The sequence below is a fragment of the Passer montanus genome, unplaced genomic scaffold, assembly GCF_014805655.1.
Source record: "Passer montanus isolate IOZ18808 unplaced genomic scaffold, ASM1480565v1 scaffold10, whole genome shotgun sequence".
NCBI classification, from domain to species: Eukaryota; Metazoa; Chordata; class Aves; order Passeriformes; family Passeridae; genus Passer; species Passer montanus.
This window is the reverse complement of record NW_024356505.1, coordinates 12,389,401-12,410,414: the sequence shown is the minus strand read 5'-3', so window position 1 is coordinate 12,410,414 and position 21,014 is coordinate 12,389,401. Positions and strand designations below refer to the sequence as shown.

The window sequence follows — 21,014 nt, the reverse complement described above, 5'->3', positions numbered from 1 at the left end:
CACACCGCACGCACACACCGCAGACACCGCAGACACCGCACACACCGTACGCACACACCGCACACACCGCACACCCCGCACGCACCGCACACACCGCACACCCCGCCCGCACCCGCACGCTCCCCAGCCGCCCGTGCGGAGCGTGCTGCGGTCGCCCGCCCGCGCCCGCCTCCCCTCCGCCTGCCTCCGGCTGCCTCCCGCCTGTTCCCCTCCGTCCCCCACCTCTCTGCAGCCTGTCCCCCGCCTTTCCTCCGCCCTTGCCCCGCCTGTCCCGGTTCCCCCCCACCCCCCGCTCTCCGCCCGGCGCGGCCGGGCCCGGCCCGTTCGCAGCCCCGCGGCCCGGCGGGCATGGAGCGGCTGCAGGTGGACGCGCAGGCCCTGGAGGAGTACGCGGAGTACCGGCGGTGAGAGCACAGGCCGGGGTCGCTGGGGCGGGGGCCGGGCGTCTCCAGCCGTGCCGCATCCCCCGCAGCCGGCCCGGCCCGGGATTCCTCCCGGAGGGATGCCCGCCTCCGGCCCTCCTGAACCGGCCGCCTCGGGGTGTGCGGCGGCTTCGCTGAGCCGCATCGCTGCCGCGGGCGGAGTGCCGCGGTGTGTGCCCCGGGGAGGACGCGCTGCCAGCCGCGGCTGTCAGCGGCGGAGTCACGCACGGTCCCTCGCATGCAGGGCAGCGCGAGGTGCGCTGTGAGAGGCCATCTGGCCTGCCAGCGGCATCCCTGCCCACGGCAGGGGCGCTGGAATCAGGTGGTCTTTAATGTCCCGTCCAGATTGTTTGATAATCTGCCAGCCGTGCTGCTCTTTCAGAGTACAAGGAATTCTGTGCATCACGAGTTCCAAGTTTTGCATTGTACAGATCCCTTACACTGCTGCGTGTCTTTGCTAGTCTTGTCAGCGGTCCTCTGGAAAGGCTGAACAAAAATAAACACAGTCATTGTGATGAGATCTTAATTTAGTTCGGGAAAACCTTGAGTAAAACACCAGAGGAGGGCACGGTGGTATTTCTTACATAAGATGTGCAGTGATTCAGTGGGTGTTGGCTGGGCTGACATGCAAATGATAGCGTTGTGCTGGCACATTATTCTGGTGCTCTACAGTGCTGGCAGTGCACAAATCCACAGCATACTCGATAAAGAATCACTCGTTCAGCATATTTTAGCATATCCAGTAAATAATATCTGAAATATTTACAGATATTAATAAAATCACTTTTAGCATAGGTAAGTACTGCAGTTAATTCTCAGTTGTATTTTATGTATTTTATTTATTGTCCTTAATTATTTCCATAAATGCAGAATTCAGATGCTGCTCCAGAGTTCCAGCTATGCAGTGACCTTGAGTTTTAACCTACTGATAGCTTAATTGAGGGATACAGCCCCCACTAACTTCAGCTACAGAAACTAGCATAGTCTTCTTGCAAATCAGAAGACAACTTGTATGCTTTGTTTGTTGCTTTGATGGCAGTGGGGTTGCAGCTGAATGCTCACACTAGACTAAGATTAATCTCCTGACACAAATTTGCAGTACCGTTGGGTGTAGATGGGTGAAGTGACTTGCCAGAGGTCAGTCAAGAAGTCTGAGGAAGAGCTGGCTGCTTACATGATCCTTGATGCTCATTGCTTTTATTTTTTTCTTTTTTTTTCTTTTCCCAAAAGGACCCCTGGTAGTCTGCTGTGTTAATTTTTTTCTTCCCTCTTAGAACTGGTTTTCAGTCCATCAGAACAAATTTTTTAAAAGTCAAAAAATATATTCTCTAAAAATCAGCTATAGTTCTGTTCAATTATTAGAAGAGTAATATGAAATACAAGATTTGTTTTGTTTTTACAGATAAAGTTCTGTTATAATACATATATTTTAAATATGAGAAATCTACTTTTATTGTCTTCATTTTCTTATGGCTTTTTTATGCCATGTATACAGAATTGTAGGTGATGATGATGGAGGAAAGCTCTTTACTCCTGAGGAATATGAGGAGTACAAAAGAAAAGTATTACCAGCTCGGCTACAGAACAGGCTGTATGTGAGCTGGAGATCACCAACTGGCATGGACTGTAAGCTTGTGGGACCAGAGACACTGTGCTTTTGCACCCACCGGTGGGTAGCTTCCCTCCTTTTACACTTTAGTATTTTTAAAAGTCAGGAAAATGTGAAGTATTCCTAGACACATTACAGCAGCACACTGGCAAATTTATTTAAGGTTTAAGGGTTGAGAAAATTAGGTTTTAAATAGTAAGAACTGTTTGTACATGCAAATGTCAATATATTTTTGAAACCAAAATGATTTTGTAGTCTCAATAAATGTGGGTGCAAGGCATGAGTTAATGTAGATGGTAGTGCTCTCAAAATGAGGATATCTGATATTTATGTAATGAATAGATGTAAAACCACCTGCTAATATGCATTTAATTGAAATTTCACTATTAAGAGTAAATAGTACAATTAAAGCTACTTTAAAACAAAACTTGTGAATAGCAAGCCTTTCAGGTAGTCTTCCGATAAATACCAACAAAGTCATAAAAGTCATTACCTTTCCTGTTTTAGGTATAAACAGCACCAAACGGACTACGAGGCGCTTCCCCAGGAGCGCCCCATCAGCGTGCCCTGCAGGGTGAGGCGCTGCCCGTGCCAGTCCTTCCGCGTCGTGCCCCTGAACGGCACGCAGCCCGTCCGCTGCCGCTGCAAGCACTTCCCCGAGCAGCACAGCGCTGCGCCCGGCCTTCCCTGCAACTCCTGTAAGCCGCCCTCGGCCAGCAAACTCAGCAGGGAGGGATCTGTGCTCTGCCCAGATGTGCGCTGCTCTTGTCTCCAATGCGTGTTTTCATCCTCGGGAAAGGATGAGAAGTGGGAAGGAAGGCATCACGTTTTGCACAGGAGGGTTTAGAACAACATCCTTAGTTTCCCCAGGTCCTGTGAAGGAGTTTAAATCTCTGAGTGATTCAGATAGGTGCTTATGGAGAGATGCCTGAAGTTAGTATGAAAGCACTGTTTGCAGTCTGTCACCTCCAGCTGCATGCCTTTTCTCCCTGAACTTGGTACTTTGAGAGAGAGAAGCGTTGATCTCCATTCCTCTATTGCCTAGCTGACCAGAACATTAATATATTTCTATGTTTTTTCTCAAGTCAACAGGAAGTAGTGCTCTGTTCCCCAGTAATTCTGTTGCCAGCACTCCTTCATGGCCATGGAGATTGTGGGTCTAGAAATGCAAATGGGAATGGAATTTCAGCAAGATCTTAGAGAAGGGATGAAGAGGAAGTTTTTGCTACTGTTGTTTGAGGTTAATGTTATGAAACAACAGTAATTATTAACCACAGGAAATAAATAATGCATAAAGATGTTTTAGTTTGAAACCTCAAATTACATAAGATGAAGGTTTTTTTTTCTTTCTGGACTCCCTTATTGTTATTAAATTTACTTCATGGAATGCCTCTATTTTGTACAGAAAAAAAAAGTGTAAGAAACTTTTGCTGGTTGAGAATCATATCCCACAGAATAAACCATAAAATATCTACATGACAATCTTTCAAAAATTTGCACTAAGTAATGTGAAAATCTTAGATGTGCAGCTGGATAATTCAGACTGAATCCATAGAACACAGTGTTTTCAATATTTGTATATATAATGCCTTTTGCTTAGTGTTTCTCAAAAATACCAGACACTTTGGAGGGCTTCACAGATTTTGCAGTGAAGTGCCAAGAATTTCTTCTATTTTGGACTTTTTTTGTTTTAATGTAACAGAATTAGTCTTGTCCAATGTTGATAAATCTAAGATGACAGATAAGTTATAACTGAAAAACTTAACAGGCTGTTGCTCTGTTTATGTTGCATATACTGCATTCTGTGTCCAAACATAGAGTTCTGTTACTGAGGAGTACCCAAAATAATATGAAAAATCTTCAACATTTTCAAGAATGTAATCAACATATTATGAAAGACTTAAAGAAATTTTTCATGGTGCTCCACAAAATGAACTGTGAGCTGGGAGCAGGGTGATTTGTATAATGAAACATTTGCAACATCACTTCCTCAATTTCTTGGTCACATCATTGCTCCAGAGGGGCTTTGATGACAGTTTTACGTGTAGCTAGGGCAGACAGGTCACTTCACTCCGTTTCTGAATGTCACATAACATTTGTATAACTATTTCAATTCCATCCTCTGGCTGTGTAAGCTTAAAAAACCCCTGAAAGTCAGTCTAATGATACTCCTGTGTACAGCCCATTTTTTTGCTTCCACAGTCTCTATTTGCTACTGAGAAAATGTTGCTAATTTAAAAAGATAGTTAAATTGTGATTTGTGTAATAAATTGTGGTATGAAGTTTCTTAGCCCTGCAGCATTGATACATGCATACACCTTTGGAGGGAATGCTGCCAAAATGCTGGCAGGTTGTCAGCTTTACCCAGTATCAGAATTTTTCTTTTTATTAGTTGTAAATGGGTGAAGAGGTGTGTTGCTAATGACAATGAACACAAGTTGCAACATAGGAAATACAGTTAGAATACACAAAGAAATTTCTGATCCAGCATTGGTCCAGGCTGCTCAGAGAGGTGGAATCTCCATCCTCAGAGGTACTTGAAACTTGGCTCAGTTAGATCCTCTGACTAATGATCTAATCCCAGGAGTCATCATTTCTCTTTTATACAGGGTTTTCAGACAGCTGGATGCTTAAATCCCTCTTATATAATCACCATCTCTCTTATTTATTTGTTAGGTTCCAAGTGCTCAGGCTTTCATAGCAGCTTTACCTGTGCATGTGGTCAGCCAGCTTACGCTCACGAAACCGTTGTGGAAACCAAAGAGGAGCGCTTGGCCCAAGGAAAGCCCGTGGGGCAGGATGTTCCTTACGCTGCCATGGGAGGACTGACTGGTTTCAGCTCACTAGCAGAGGGTTACATGAGGCTTGATGACAGTGGAATAGGTATGTGCAGCTGAAATTTTAATTCTCCACCTAAGTTTTGAAAAGTACTAAATCAAAATAGAGTTTCAAAGCTTGACGGCAATTTGGAGGAATAGGGGTAGAACTGCAGAAAGACTGTTCCTTTCCAGCTGTCCTCAAGGTTTAAGGCATCACATTGTCCTACTCACTGTAGTGACTTGACAAAAAAACCTCTTTTTCAAAAATTCTGGTGTTCAGCCCAGTTGCTTCTGCTTGAAAATCAGCATATCCTTTAGAGAGAACATGTAACTTATAATACTCCCTGTAACCTAGTATTTCCATGTTCTATTTATGTTCGTCCTTTATCCTAATACTTTCCAGCTATTTCTTTGTTATATATTTACAGCACTTTTTTTTTTCCAAACTCAAAGGCTAATAGCTGTTCAGCATAAAAAATAAGGGGTAATTGGTAGAACTTTTTAACAGACATGTTACTTGGTCTTGATACTTTTTCTGCTCTGTAATTTTGTGTCATTTAGTAACACACATGTTTTGTCCCAAAACACTGTTTTATCTATTATTGCCACATACCCATAATTTATTTTTAAAATTCTGATCTGGATTCCTGGATTCGTCTGAAGTTTAGAAACTAAACCATTACTGTAGTAATTGAAGAAACAAAGCTTTTCAATGCTTTTGAAGTCATCCTTGTAAAGGTTTTGTTAACTCCAGTTTATGGGGTCTGTGCTGAGAGTTGTAGATATGAATCTGTAACCTTGTTTTGACCCCAGCATGTGTATTAGGACTGTATCTCCTGGAGTTAATTATTGTTTCCATTCACTTTATTTTCTGACAGGTGCTCCCTCTGCTGAACTTTTAGAAGCCCCCATTACTAGCATGGATCATCCATTTCTGAAAGCATTTCAGGGACCTTCGAGTTCCGTTCAAACCACGCCACAAATAGCAGGTGATGTATAAGTAGGATAATGCAAATACAAAAAGAACTTAATATATATTGAATTTATTTTATTAATGAATTGAAGGATGCTCAGGGCATTAAAATGAATACTGAAGCTTTGCTCTGTCAGTACAACATTCATGTTCTTCAAATGCTTAGAATAACTTAATGCTTGTTATTTTTGCTTGTGATGAGTTTTTTACCTAAAATTATTTTTTTCTTAGTGCTTGTTATCTTTCCCATCAATGGTGTCATGTATTCATTGCATCAGTTTTTAAAATTCTTAATTCCTCTTAGAAACTCATCATATCTGAATGGGTTGTACATATTCAGCGCAATCTCGTGAAATTGCCTTCTGCCAGAAAGCTTTTTCTACATGAGATTATGGATCACTTGCACTTATTTTATGTTCCTTATTTAGTACAAAAATGTACCAATTAATATAACAGTTGAACTCCTTTAAAACAATTTATAGTAGGTGGAAGCCTAGACTAAACAGGTTTCTCTTTGGTCCCAAATGCTGTGTTTTGCCTTTTGTTACTTGCCTATAAAGGTGAGTTCCAAATTTAAATGGGTTTTGCCAAATGTAAAACATATCTGATGGAATAGCAAGTATCATTAATAAAAAAGGGGTTTAATAAAAATAATTTAATTTAAAATTTAATGAAATTTAATAAAATTAATTTAATAAAAAAGGGGTTTTGTTTTCTGTTTATGTTTTTCAGGTAGTTCAAGTGCCACAGGACAAGTTTCTCATGGAAAACAATCAGAAGCTGATGACATGGCTTACTTTGAAAAACGCTATCAAGAACGGGCAAGTTACTTAACTTGCTTAATTTATTGCTTAATTTAAATACACTTTCACAAGAGTATATCTAAACCCCATAAATGTATGATTTAAGTGGCATATAAATGCATTATATAATTCCTCCTCAATTGCTGACAAAGCTAGCTTCTTAACATAAATTTTGAAATACAGTTATGAGCTACTACAGGATTTCAGAGGTCGGTCGTGTGTGGGATGGCATTTACCTTAACCAGGCAGATTTCAATTGAGGTAACTCTCTGTTACAGAAAACCAAAACATTTTACTATGTGACAGAAAGAAACAACAACACAGAGTCACAGAAACTCCCCTGTGACATTTAGGACTATGTGTTTGCTATCTCACTTATAAAATGTTATAATTTTCTTTTTAACGACTGTCTGTCTAAATTTGGTCAAATTTGGTCTACCTTTCTTAGATGATCTGTATCACTCACTTAGAGGTTCCTCCTCCACCACACTATCTTTAGTTTAAATGCCCTATGGTGTAGGTTATTCACATGTTTAAATACCTATTTTCTCACATTAGCCCTTTGGCTCCACCATCTCGACTGTTTATGAATTCTTTTGTAAAGCAATGTTGCATAACTAACTTTTAAAATCTAAACTGTTTTGCTATTTTACATGCTGGCTTGCAACAAGGTTTTTTTGTCAAGGAGAAAGCTGTTCTAACTTTGTGAAATTTAAAATAGTTTTCTTCATTTTGTTAATCATCAGAAATTATGGACAGATGTTACAAATATTACGTTGGTTCATAGAAAACATCAAATTCAAATTTCTCAGTTTCTTTTTCCCCCAGCGATTTTATTTTCTTTGGAAAAGGTAGTAGAAATTTTAGATAAAAACCTCAAGCCTCCAAAGGGGGAATGGTGATTTAAAATGCATTTTTGTGTAGACCAACAACATTTGCTTAGCAGTAAGTTAATTTGTAGACATCCCAATGAGGTCTTGTTTCCTTTTGGTATTATTTTATGATGCGAAAAAGCATGTGAATTCTTTTTTTCTTGTATTTTTAATAGCAGAGTATGTGTTAGATGAGATGCAAAATCTCTGCATCCCTTTGAAATAATTGCTCTAAATATGACTTCATTCACTAGTGTAACAGTACTTAAGAAAAATTGTGGCTTCTAAAACCAACAGATATATTTGTTTGGATAAATAGTCTTACTACGAAATGACAGAGTGTCAATGTGTAGCTGTTGATAAATTTTACAACTCTACAAGAGCCTGTTGTGTAGAAAAAATCTTACAGGAGGAAGTCGTGGCCTTGTGGGTCGGTGGGGAGGCTCTGAGATGAAGGTTCAGCACCTTTCCCGTGTGGTTTATGTGTGCTGGTTCATCTAACTGTGCCTGTTAGACATCTGCAATAAAACTGCTCCACCTTTCATTGACTCAGAGATAAACTCTGGGCATTCCTGAGACACACTGGCCTTGAGGGACACTCAAATACCTCAACTCCAATTATCAGAGATAAGGCAGCCTGGTTGCATCAGGGGAGGAGCTGCAGTGCCATGGAAGCGCTCCTTTGTCTGCAAATGGGAGCAGTGCTAGGTTGGGATAATAACGTTGTGTGCCTTTCTCCACTGCATGTACCACCCTGGTAAATTTGTGACTGGATGTAGAAATTTAAAACTGCATTGTTAGCCAATTTGCAAATCAGTGTTTGAACCGCTGATGGTGTCTTTCTTTGTTACAGCTGAAAATGGAGAAGGCTGCTAAACGGAAAGAGAGGAGTCCAGTGCTGTCAAAGAAGCCATGAAATTAATAAATAAATATTTATTATTTGGCACATTTTTCATTAGTGCATTGAGTATTTTTCTCTGTATGCCTATCTGTATTTATTAATTTATTTATTATGTTCTTTTGTTCCTTTGCTGAAATTAATTTTCAATTATCTCATTGTAATAAAATTGGTTCTTTAATGAATGTGTTTCTAATCTCCAGAACTGTTATTACACAGATATTTCTTTGAAAATGGAGAAGCATATTTAGAGACTTGCAGGTCTGAGGGTTAAGCTCTGAGAGTTTAAGGTCTGAAAGAATAACTTTGTATTCAAGTATTAGGTTGTAGGAGGGCAAAGAAAATATATGTGTTATACTTAGACTTTTATGATACATCTTCTTTATTTGTAGAGTCCTTTAAATGCATCTTGGTTATGGATGTTATGTGGTGAGATTTGTTCTGTTTATATTGACATTTTAATATTTTCTTTAAATCTTTTTCCCTTTTCTGTTGATTTCATCTCCTAGACATAAAATTCAAACATGGCCTTTTTCTCTCACACTTCTGTAGGCTCCGTTCTTGCCATCATATAATTTTTTTTTTTTAAATATGACATTCTGTACACTTGCAAACCCACTTCCACACTTATGAGCTACTTGAAGGGATCTTGCTTGCATACTTTATCCCAGATTTCTCTGGTGGTATTCTCCCAATTCTGTTTGTCTGTTACTGTCATAACAATTATTATACTAAAATACTGAAAACCCTAAGTGGAAATGGTTATGTTATTTATAGCATGTAAAGCAATAATTGCATGCTGTTTGGTACAAACTTATTTATCCCAGAGATTCATCATGTCTAGTCCAACACAGACTGAATCACCTCAGGGAGATGTGCTTCTGTATTCTTTGTCCATATTCACAGCTGTGCCAACATATGTTGTATTAAAGGTAGTGGACAGGAAAATACGAAATTTAGTGAATATGTGGTGGTTTAATTCTGCAAAGCAGCACAGCACTAACTTGGTACAGAATAACTGGCAGAGAGTGCAGCTTAGGAGGCAAAGGCAGAGCCTGAGTTAACTGATCCTGCTTTGAGAACAGAGAGGTGTACGTCAGTTTTTTCTTAAAAATACCTGTAGGTGTCTCTTGGACTGGAGGCTTTACAGGAGATGTGTGTACTGAAGCTTTACAGCAAGAATTGGGAGAAGCCTACAAAGCTTTGTTTCCCATTGGAGGGAATGCCTCCATGTGCCTGATGGGCAAAGGAAAAGAGGTGAGTTTGAAGGCATTTACTGCAGAGCAGCTTGGGTTTTGTTCAGATGTCACCTGTGGTGTGAAGGTTCAGTTTTAAGAGAGCCTTTTACATTTAACTCTGACCTATACTGCCATTATTACAGATGCCAATCAGAGAGGCTAACCTGTCACTTTAATTTAAATGCATAATGCATTGAAGTGTCTAATGAATGTTTTAAAAGTACCTTTACTGTTAAATTCTGCAGTTGCGAGCTGCTTTAGCCTAATAAATGAAAATACTAATTGGAACTCCCTCTTCTGGCCCTAGCCAGCAATCCATTCTGCACATCTTGGTCTTGAAAATAAATGGGGTTTTCACAATGTAGCCACAAGAAACCAACAAGTACAAATAACATTCACAAAGAAAAGTTAAAAAAAACCACAGAAAAAGTGTTTCAATTTTTCAAAGAGATTATTGCAAACTTAGTAATGGAAGTTTACTCTAGTTTCCTGTTTATCCCTGTTACTACACCCATTGGGGAATGCAGTTCTGGAAATATTTGTGTGTGTGTTTTGCAGAAGTGAGCTTTCTCCCAGCAAAATATTTCTAAAGAGAGAGGTTACAAATAGTTACAAAAACTTTTATTTTGTGTTCTTTTTGATACTGAGAGCATACATTCTAGGAAATTATTATTGCTTTACATTTTGAGTTGACAATATTTGTCTGTTTTAAATTCTGTCAAATTCAGTCCTACTAAACTGTACATTGATAATCAAAAACTGGTTTTATTAAAGTAATTAAAAATATTCTGTGCTTTAACTTATTTACTGTTTCCACTCTAAGGATATAAAAAGTTACTACATTTATTTATTGTTACTTCTTTTTAGTTGGAAAACAGGTTGGATCATAAAAATGTCAATGGCATTAAATACTGGTTAGGAGCTCTGACCACTTTTCACTCATGTTGATGACGTCCAAGCAAAAGAAAATTGCTTTCCTTACTAGAAGGCATGTTTTGACTTCTTAGTATTTGCATACCACTTTTTTTTTCTGAAACTTTATTGGTATCTATACACGAAAAACCAGGTACAATATATCTCATAATGTTGCTGGCTGTGAAAACTGGACACTGATGTCATATCTTAAGTGAAATTTGAATTTATCCTAAAAACCCAATAGTCATTTTGCAGGATCAATATTGCAACCTCCAATTCTATTCAAAAATTTCTTTATATGTCTGTTAGAAAATTTATTTTTTTTAATTATAAAAGCAGAGAGCAAATTCTAGTACGTGTGCCATTAGCAGTGCTCATTAAATAAAGAGCTGGGTTTAGCAGGTACTTGCTAGTGGTTTGTTTTCCTGAGAGCAGCCATGAACTTTGAACAAAATATCATGGGACAGATAAGTTTCCAATTCATCTGTGTGATTTATGGGGTGGGTGTATATCTGTCGTTCAGCTGGAAGCATTAACTGTTTCTGAGCTTAATCCAAGGGATCAGGCACAGGGAAAGGTTTGTTCTCATGCACATGGGCACTCTAAGCTGTTAAAGTCTAATTGCACAGGTCCTGGGCAGTGCTTAAGAATATCTTATTTTTAAAATAGCTGGCTTTCAAATCAGTATTTTGCCAGTGTTATAACATTCCTAGAGCGCACAGCAGCATTTTTTTCGCTCGTTTGGATCATCCTGTGGAAAGGTTCAGATGTTCCTTGGCTGTTAGGATAGTGGAGAGTGGTCAGTGATCCTAAGTGGAGAGCAAGGAGCTCCTCTCCATTCTGTGTTTCTGATTCTAAATAAAACCACGCCTGTCTGTCTCAGGTTCGGGAGCGAGGGGAATGTGATGTGTGAATTCACAGCCAGGGATGGCATCCATGCAGTGACTTTGTCAAGTTGTCAGTGTCTTTGCAGCATGTTGTGCATATTAAATGACTGGCAGGTCTCATGGCTGTATGTCCCTGAGCCTCTCTAGAAGAAGTTTACAGCCATGCAAGTAGTGATGGTATTTGTTCTGAGCATAAATATAATTGAAAAAAACAACAAAGGTTTTCCAGTCTAGAAGATCTCACACATGTGTACCTGTTATAAGTTTTTTTGTAAATAAATATACTATTTTTATCTAGAAGCCACTCTTGCTCTGGAGCTTTTAGCACCTCTCTTCTGGCAGAAGGAATCATTACTTGCTTTACACTGGTTTTAGCTCTGATTTTCCATTCACTGTACACATGCTGTCTGGCATGGCTGGGCTCTGATCCCTTGGGCTCCTTTAGTTACCTCCCTAGGGAAGGTCCCAGGCTCAGCCATAACCTGTCACCTGCATAATGCTGTGTCACAAACAGAATGGGAACCTCACACAAAATTTATTAGTTGAGTCATGAGGTGCAGAAAGGACCCCCTTGCTTTCTGAACTCTCACAGAGCAGTCTGGGTGTGGCTGGATCCAATCTTAGCTCCAGACTGAGTCAACAGTTTATGTCTAAAGGATTATCCAGGTGTTACTGAACCTTTGTACAACTTTGTCCTGTGGAATTAAGGATGGAAAACCAGATATATTTATACAAAATATTTGTTATGATAATGATTGGACTAAAATATCTTAATCAGAATTATTTACTCCACTCTGTTTTAGCTATTAGTATAATTTAATTCTCTGTTTTTAAGCAATATTGAAGCAATCATGGGAAAGATAGCAAAGCCAATCAATAAATAGAGATTGATGTTACTGACTCATACCAAAGACTGTAGGCAAATCTCTTTTGCTCAGCCTTGAGGAATAACCTTGAGGGGCAACCCCAAGGGAAGGGAGGATCTCAACACACCCTCCAAGAAGGGGGATGGCAGAAGACCCTGCCATTAAAGACTGGGACTGATCAGTCAAAGTCTCCAGGCCAGCTGTGTCAGTTCAGCAGCTTCAGATAAGTTATCAGTAATATCACTTTTTCCTTCTTTTATCAGGCAGTTTACCCAGGCCAGCTACATCTTCACCTCACTCTCAGGATGATATACTCTTCTGTATATGTGAGAACAAAAGATAGCATTTAATTTTGGAAAAAGAAAAATAATCTACTTCAGATTTCAGAATTTCAAGTACTGTTATTCCCTTTCAAACTGCAATAATTTATTCTTTTCTGTAATGTAAAAAAGAATTGTTCATCAAATGAATACACAATGAGTGAGAATCAGTTGCACAAATAAGTTTGTATATATGCTTTCTTGAATATTTGGTAGGCCAAAAATGAAAAAAATTGAGGGCTAAAATATTTGCTGTTGACTGAAGAATACTGTAGGAGGCAGCTGGAGTCCTGCTGGGAGTGTATCTCCTGCCCTAAAAGCATCAATTTTTATGTAGGTGGGCAGGAGGATGTTGAAAGGGAGGAGTGATAAAAAGTAAAAATACCCAAACAATTAGTAGTTTTCTTTAATGTGAGGGAGAGGGGAAAATCCAGATGGGGTACCACAGGCTGCCTTTCCTCTTTGGTCTGCTGGGTAATTGGTGTGTGCATGTTGGTCAGAATCTGTATAGCTTTGAGCCAACTGGAGGAGGCAAAGCTGCCTGTCCTGTCCCCAGTAGGAATTCGGGGAGGTGGACCAAACTTTACTCATTCTGCTTATTTAATGATTTTTTCTAATAAAGGGTTTTTCGATTTAATAATCATAGGTAATTCTCCTTTGGGTTCTTATTCTGCCATTGAGACTCAGTCAGAGTGTTTCATTTAATATTGTAAGGTACAGAGTGTAGGAGTGTACTTCTAAGGTTATCAAAATATTCAGTTGCACAGGCACTTTCTTTCCAGCTCTGAACTCTGGATCTTTGCCTTTGAATTGCAGGTAGAATGTCGTCTACCAAAAGCCATATTTCTGGAGCTGACCTTGTTTTAAAACGGTTCAGATACTAAGTTATAAGAGGAGAAGCTGTGCTTCTCTCAGTCAACCCAAACCCCAAGTCTTTCATGTAAAGAGGAGTGTGCCAGAGCTGCTGTCTCCTCTGATTTAGGAGAGAAAGAGAATAAATACCAGATACCTGCTAATGTTTGTGAGGAAGGATTCAAAAGTAAAATCTGCATACTGCTAGCTGGCAATTAAACTGTTAAAAATGTTCATTGCAAACTACTTCTCTGAGGTACATTACCTGTCCTGATCTGATTCATTAACTCTTGGAAGAAAATGAGAGCAGGCTTGCAAATGCACCTAAAATTATAAAGACTGAACACTTAAGGTGGGGCATTACTTGTCTCAACAGCAGTGCAACTGTTTTGATTAAATTTTTGGCTGTTATAAGCCATCAAGCACCTATGAAAAATGACAGCTAATAACTTGTATGTTCTCTCCACTCTTCGAATGCCAGGAGGTGTAATGACTTCTTGAAAACAAGTTGTGTGTTGACAAGAGCTTATCCTCAGACTAATGCAGTTTTTGGCAAACCTGGTTTTAGTAAGGTAAGTAGCTTGTATATGTGTGGAGTTTGTTTTTTACCTGGATGTAAAAGCTTTAATTCTATGCAACCATTTTTAAAGGTACTTGCTTATCTTTGGATATGTTGTGGGTTATTATCTCTGAAGTTCTCTTTAAGAACTGTTGGCTTTCCTAAACAAAATGCTTATTTTGTGTGAGCAGTCTTGCTGCACTTAATACTTCAGAGAAATTATGGCAGCACTGTTTTGGGGTTTCTTTCTTAACACTCAGGAAATACTACAAGATGGTAATATACAGAATGCTGAATTCTCTTTCTTCATCCAGTATACATGATGGGATTTCTTTAACAAGAGAGCAATGCTTTTTTAAGAGAGGTGGTTCTTTGCTCCATCTCAAGAAGTAATAAAAGATCTTTTAAAAGCCTGTAATGTTGAACATGCTGGACAAAATACTCTTGAGAAGACAACAAGGACATATTTAGTAGCAGTTCTATGACAAGCATAAAAAGGATGATGGCAGCTTTTGGTTTTGTATGTGAACTACTGGTGGTTTTGCCTATTACGACACAGCCAAAATTAAAAGATGTGTCTGGACTTTTTGTGTGTGTAGGTAAAGGACTTTCTACATTCATCTTGGAAAAGGAAGAAAACAAAACCTGCACATTTATTTTGTCACTGAGCTGTTCCTTTGTCATGTGTATTAAGATGTCACTGTCAATAAAATGTTGTATCAAAACATTAAGAGAAAAGCCATGTGAGGCTGCTGTGTAATGTGTTGATATTTTTCTAGTCACAAAACTTTCTTTGATCTATTGTTTTAAGAGGATTATATTTTTGAAGCATTAGCATATATTTTTATGAGAGATAAGATATCAAATGCATTACTTTTTTTTTATTCCCCCATAATTCTGTCAGGATAATTACGTGAAAGTGTAGAAATAAGATCTATATTCCATTCCACAAATACCAGTTTGATGTATGCTTATATTTTCACAATGGCATTCTTTATCTTTTTATTTCCTAATTTCTAAATTCCTAATTACCTTAATTTTCAACATTATGATGGCTGTTCTTCTGAAGACAGATATTGGTACAGCAAGAGATCAGCAGTGAATAGGCAGGAACTGTTTTATTACAGTATTAAAGTTTTTAATTGTATGTCAGTCAGCAATAAACATATCTTTCTCTTTTTGAAACCTGCAACATGAATGCATTTTAAAACAGTGAATAATGTGGGACACACATTCAAATGACCCATAATTTAAAAAAATTGCAGTGAAAAGACTGGCAAACATGACGCATTTACAAAGTGCTGTTTGCATCTCTTGATAAAGAGATTAATGAGTGATAGTTAATGTTGGTAAGAAATGTAATTTAATTTCAAAACTTCTGTCTGATGAAAATGGTACGCTTTGTGTGACATGTTTGCACTGATGGAAATTACCTGAAAGGGCTGCTAATCAGCATTAGGAGACTGATCCAGAGGGCTAGTAGTTCCTCTTTAAAATGTTAATGTCTAGACATGTCCTTTGGCATGGAAACATTAGATTACATTGCTGGTCATGAAGAAAGTCTTCCATATTGCTTCTTAATTGCAGCCTTTAGAGAAAAAAGTTGCCAGCAGAGATCTATTCTGTTACTTAAAGTTTTGTCACTAAGCTTTTAGACAGATGCCACTGTAAGAGATTTCTCTCAATTCCTTCCTCTGAAGGGCATCTGGCCGTGGTATGGAAGATTCTGACCTCTGCAGCATGCTTATATTCTAGTATTTGTCAGTGCACATTTCTGCAGGAGGTTTGTTTAATCTCCACTGATTTCTATGTTATCTCATTTAGCACTATCAGGTGGCTGTAGAAAATCTTAAATTCTGAATAGACCAAACACATTTAAAATTCCACCAAACTTGCAATGTCCAAGTGCTGATGAGAAGTACAGGCTCTGGGCACTGCAGATACCAGCTGGTCTGAACTTAAACAGGTGTGACCAGGTGAGTAACAAATTTTAAAGCATTAAGATGATAGGATGTGTAACAGATGCTTCCAAATACCAGCACAGTGTTGCCCAGAGGAGTCTGTTTAACTGAAAGCACGGCAGGCTGGGAAGGACTGTCTGATCTGTTGCCATGGACATACTCTAGAAATTAAATGGTTTTGTCAAAAATAGTTCAGGTTGTGCTGGGGAAGTGATTTGTAGAGTATTATTTGCCTCAGGTCTATTTCTGTCTGACCTAAGTTCTTTCTGGTGCTGAGGAAAGAAAGTACCTCTGCTTCTTCCCCTTCTGAGGAAAAAAACACCTTCCTTTGTCACAGAGCCCGCAATAAATTCAGGTGCACCTGTGAGCTGCTTGAATGCCTGGGTGCTGTGCAAATTTTTGGTCCCAAGGGAGAATAGCAGGTGGGAGTAGGAACCCTGTTGCCCCTGGCCAGCACTGAACATGAAAGGCTCAGGATCTGATGGCAACAGGACTTTAAAAAGCTTTGAGCCCTTCTGAGGTACACTGGTGACTCCTGGACAAGGTCTGCTAAGGTCACACTCCATTTCAGGGACACCTTTCACTGCCTCTTCAGGGATGGGCACTGGCACTGCCCACTAGGCTGTGGCTTGGGAGCAGAGGTTGCCAGAGGAGGAGGCAGGAAGCTTCTGTCCAGCTTGCTCTGTCTGTCCATCTATCATATGGAAGGGGTTCCAAGAGCCCTTGTGCATGGCCTCATCCCTGTGGTCCTGTTGACATTGCTAAATGTGATTACTTAAAACAGACGAAAATCTGTTGTCAATTCCATGGAGTTTTGTGTTTGCTTATTTTTTCTAATTTTTTTAAAAAATATTTTTTAAAACCTTTAATAGTTTTTATTGCTTGAGGTACCTTTTTATTTGCTTTCTCTGTGTAGCTTTCCAGATCCGATGCCTTTCACTCTTAGTTTTCAGCAAAACTAGTTTGCTTTCAGAAGTGGCAGGGCAATAAGAAGAAAACCCTGTTAAAAGATTAATTTCTCATAGATATCCTGAAAAGGTCTTGGGTGTATTCCTCGGTCTTTCTAAACCCTTTTTCTTTGATATTATGATGAAACTGGTAGCTGCCAATTCTGGCCTTTCCCAATTTCTGAATGGTTTCAGTAAACACTCTGAGTGAGTAGATGCCAGAATTTTACTGGAAACCATACATTTGGCCAAAATAAGACAGTGGAATGTCATAGGACACTTGGTATAAGTGATCTGATCAGCTTAGTTGCTGGGATGGGAGTACGTGAGAAAATGGGAGTGAGTAATTAAAACATCAATTTTAATTCCTGTATTTCAGCAGCAGGCAGTACTGGTACTCAATAGAAAGCAAATACATGTGGGTATGAGTGCATGCTGTGGTGGTGGGAATTAGGGCATTAACCTATAGAAAACCATTCATTAGTAGTGTTGCTGCTTGGAGAGCTTGCTCTTCCTCATTTGATTTCCAGAGGCAGATTGCTCTTATGTATCTTAGTGTATGATTTTGAAAAGAAGGAAAGGGTAGCAGCTTGTAAGTAGAGAAGAAGATACCAAAAAGCTTTGTTGAAAGTGAAGGTTGCAGGACATGAGACCTCTAAGCAGATTTTGCAGTGTTTTTAACACTCATGTAATTTCCATAGGCTTGTCCTCGAGGTTTATTGTAGGTATTCCCTCTTCATTTATCTCTATTAAAAACTCACTGTACACAAATATGGATTGCAAAATTGTACTTGCCTACCAGGACAGACATATTATGGTGATTTAGTTGTGTTGGAATGTAACAATGTGTGCTTATACGAAATAAGCCAGCTCTCACAGTTTGAAGCAAGCTGTTAGGGGATAACGGGTTTCTCTGCAACTTGTGATTCCATTGACAAGAGGTGCTGCTAAGTTGGCAGATACAGCTGTTGTCAGAAATCTTTTTTAAGAGACTTGTCCTGCAGTTGCTAGGATTGCCATGGCAACAGGCTGCTGAGGAAAATGCTTGTGGGTGGGAAAAAAACCGTACTTGGCATTCAGAAAGTTGAGATGGTGTGAGGAGTATAATGTTCTCCAAAAAAACTTGTTTAGGATTTGCTAATGTTCCATAATTTGAGTTTTTGGAACATGTTAATTAATCACCTGAGGGCACAGCCTTCCACATACCAGCAGACTATCCAATTGTGGTTTGAAGTCAGATCATTTAGGCAAGTCTGTGCTGTTAACAAATACTAATATGAAATGAGGTGCTCTTCAAAACAGTTTAAATTTATAGCAAAATGCCTCATACTGAATTATTTTGACACTCTGATCTGCCCCGTTTTTTGAGTTAGAGTTGTGAATCTGATTTTTTTTAAAAGGAAGAGGGCTTTTTGGGTTTTTTTTTTGGCACACAGTGTTGAGATACTTTTATGTACAAAGCTGCCCTGACTGGCCTGAGCAGGGAGAAGCCAGCAGATTCTCTGTCTCATTTCTGTGTGTTTTGCACATCACAGGCATTTTTAGGATAGCATGCCCGGGAAGGAAACAAGCTAGGATGCAACCAAAGCCATGCAGGTGAAGATAGAGATGGTGTGGGGTGCAGTGGAGCTTTGGTAGTGTGTAGTATCATCACACTACAGATTGCTTCACATCACTCTTTTTTGTTACAGAAACAATTTTAGGGTAGAGATCCCAAACACCAAGCCTAACATGCTTTGGCTTATTTAGTAAATGGGAGATCTGAGCTACAAAGGACCTTGAATTGTATTAGAGCAATTGAATTGGTCTTGTATTATAAGATATATGAAAGACTTGTAAGATACAAGTGTATTGTAAGATGGTGTTTGAATGAAAAGATTTTTGAGTTAGTGACTGGTAAAACACAAGGAGTTTTCTGTAATTTTTCCCCTACAAATAGGGAAAACCAGATTTTTGTGTGTTTGGCTAAAATTCCTAGGCATCACAGAATCATAGCAGTTGTGGAATTCCAGGGTATTTCCTTAACTGCTGCCTTACGAAAAGGATGCTTTTGTTTCTTTCTGGCATTATCTGAGAAGCACAGTACTTATTAATAGTTACTGGTACAGATAAAAAGGCTGTGAATGGTTTTAAGTGTGATAAACAGCAGAAATATGAAGGGATTGTGTGAAAAGATATTATGTTTGCATGAATTCAGAAAAATGTTGTACAAACAACAGATACGGAAGGAAAATCTGTCAGTGTGGAAATCCCTTTGACACCCCCAAACCTGAAGTTGCATACAGCTCTTTCTTTTTCTTGCAGGCTAAACTTAGTCATAACCAGTTTTGTTCCTTGCTTAGCTTTTCCTAGAACAGCTGTTTCTACATAAACCAGACTGTGATTGTGTGGATCCTCCATCCACTGAAGACACAATGTTTGTGCACTTCTATGCAAACTGAATTTCCACAGAACACAGCTAAGAAAACATATTTGAATGTAAGGAAACCTAATCTGATGATTTTTTAAAAAGGCTTTCTTTTCAACAAATTTTAATTACTATTTTGTGTTGAATGCAAGTAAATTACTTTGAAAGAAAAGGTGGATATTGAATTAAGTGAGAAAATATTTGCTTACTGCTAAAAACACTATGGTAGGCAATGATTTATTTGAAAAGGCTGATTTGTGGTGGCTTTGAGGGGCACTTAAAAAAAGCACCATCATAAGACTATAGGTGCACATCTGAAAATACAGAGTTATTGAAATCCTGTTTTTGTTTTGTTTTGTTTGTTTGTTTGTCTGTTGGTATTCTTTGTTTTGTTTTTTGTTTTATTATCATACAAGTTTTTTATCATACAAGTGAATCTGAAAGGCTATGACATTTAAAGACTATTTCAATACCTAAAGAGGACTTTATAAAAACATCTCTGTGGAATGAGAGCAAGAGTTTTAAAATTTAGGTTGCCCCTTGAGGGATATAGCCTGATGTGATGTTTGGGCTTTTTTTGGGTCAAGAATATTCCTTATTTTGTCTTAAGAATGCTCCTTGTAGGAAGGTCAGGCTGACTGTACATAGAGTGAGAGTTTTGCTGCACCACTTTGAGGTGTGGCAGTGATGGGAGTGAGGAGTTTAATGAGACGCTTGACTTCATCTCCCTGGACTAATGGGTAGGAATTTTCAGCCGGGGAAAAAGAAATTCCACGTTTTTTGGAGACCTGCTAGCAAATGGGGAGTAGTTGCAAAAATGCAGTACTGGAATGAGAGCAAGGAAATTAGCCATTAGCCTTTTCAAAACAATTAAAGAAAATAAAATTATTCTCATTATTTTGTATGTCTTTCTAGGCATTTTGTTAGTGTTTTGAGGAGGGCCAGCTCTGTGTGTGTTTATCTCAAGTTTTCAGAAGTCTAAACTGTGGTCTGTGTGTTAGTAGCACTGGCTGGCTGTTGTGACTCTTGATGTATCTTTCTCTGGCTTTGTTGAAACACTGCTCCAAAAATGATAAATAATTCATAGAGAAGGAAGCATCTAAGAAAACTGCTGAAAGCTTTGAACAAACCCTACATACTTATACTAAAATAAAAACATGAAGTTTGGCTACTAGGGTGAAAGCATAGAAAAAAAAGCCAGGTGTGTTTTTTTCAAAAATAGGACTATAAATCATTGCCTTGCTTATCTCTTGAAGCCATGCCTGCTTTTTTTTCTCCCCAAAAAGTTTCATTTTCTTAATTTTCTAAGAGAGATGTAGTGTTGCATGTATGGAGAGAGGAGTATTTCCCAAAAGCATGGGTGAAACCTGATTTTTTTTTTGGCAGCTCATTTTGGAATTTGCATTGACTGCCCCTCAGTGCTTATCAGATGACTTCAGTTCCCTTCTGCCCCTTTACTAGAAGAGCTTTCAATTCCATCTCCAAGGAAGATGCCAATCAGTAAATGCACCTAGTTGCTAGAGGTAACTGGGTAGTCAGAGTTCCTTGGGTGCTTGTATTGCTGTGAGAGGAGTATCTCTTTGGGTAGCCTAAACTACATCTCTAGTTTTAAAACAAAAAACAAAAGTGCAGTGGGAAGAGATTTGATACAGAAGTGGCTATCAGC

At 38.9% G+C, this 21,014-nt stretch overlaps 1 protein-coding gene across 2 annotated transcripts; it reads left to right on the top strand.

Annotated features, from left to right (window-relative positions):
• The first annotated feature begins 286 nt into the window (after nucleotides 1-286).
• On the top strand, nucleotides 287-10,352 carry FAM221A (family with sequence similarity 221 member A). Of its 2 annotated transcripts, XM_039709069.1 has the most exons (7): nucleotides 287-404; nucleotides 1,918-2,091; nucleotides 2,539-2,729; nucleotides 4,708-4,914; nucleotides 5,729-5,839; nucleotides 6,556-6,644; nucleotides 8,352-10,352. In XM_039709069.1, the coding sequence occupies exons 1-7, from the start codon at nucleotides 349-351 to the stop codon at nucleotides 8,412-8,414; spliced, it is 891 nt and encodes a 296-aa protein (XP_039565003.1). In that variant the 5' UTR covers nucleotides 287-348; the 3' UTR covers nucleotides 8,415-10,352. The 2 variants fall into 2 exon arrangements, with proteins under 2 accessions (XP_039565003.1, XP_039565012.1); XM_039709078.1 differs by lacking the exon at nucleotides 1,918-2,091 and having other exon boundaries at nucleotides 329-404.
• Nucleotides 10,353-21,014: the final 10,662 nt, after the last annotated feature.

What these genes read in the sequence shown, in the direction of transcription:
- FAM221A (XM_039709069.1), top strand. Translation starts at nt 349, where the DNA reads ATGGAGCGGCTGCAGGTGGACGCGCAGGCCCTGGAGGAGTACGCGGAG. An exon ending in CTGTGCTTTTGCACCCACCG is followed by an intron (nt 2,092 to 2,538) that starts GTGGGTAGCTTC and finishes TTCCTGTTTTAG; the next exon opens with GTATAAACAGCACCAAACGG. An exon ending in AAAAACGCTATCAAGAACGG is followed by an intron (nt 6,645 to 8,351) that starts GCAAGTTACTTA and finishes TCTTTGTTACAG; the next exon opens with CTGAAAATGGAGAAGGCTGC.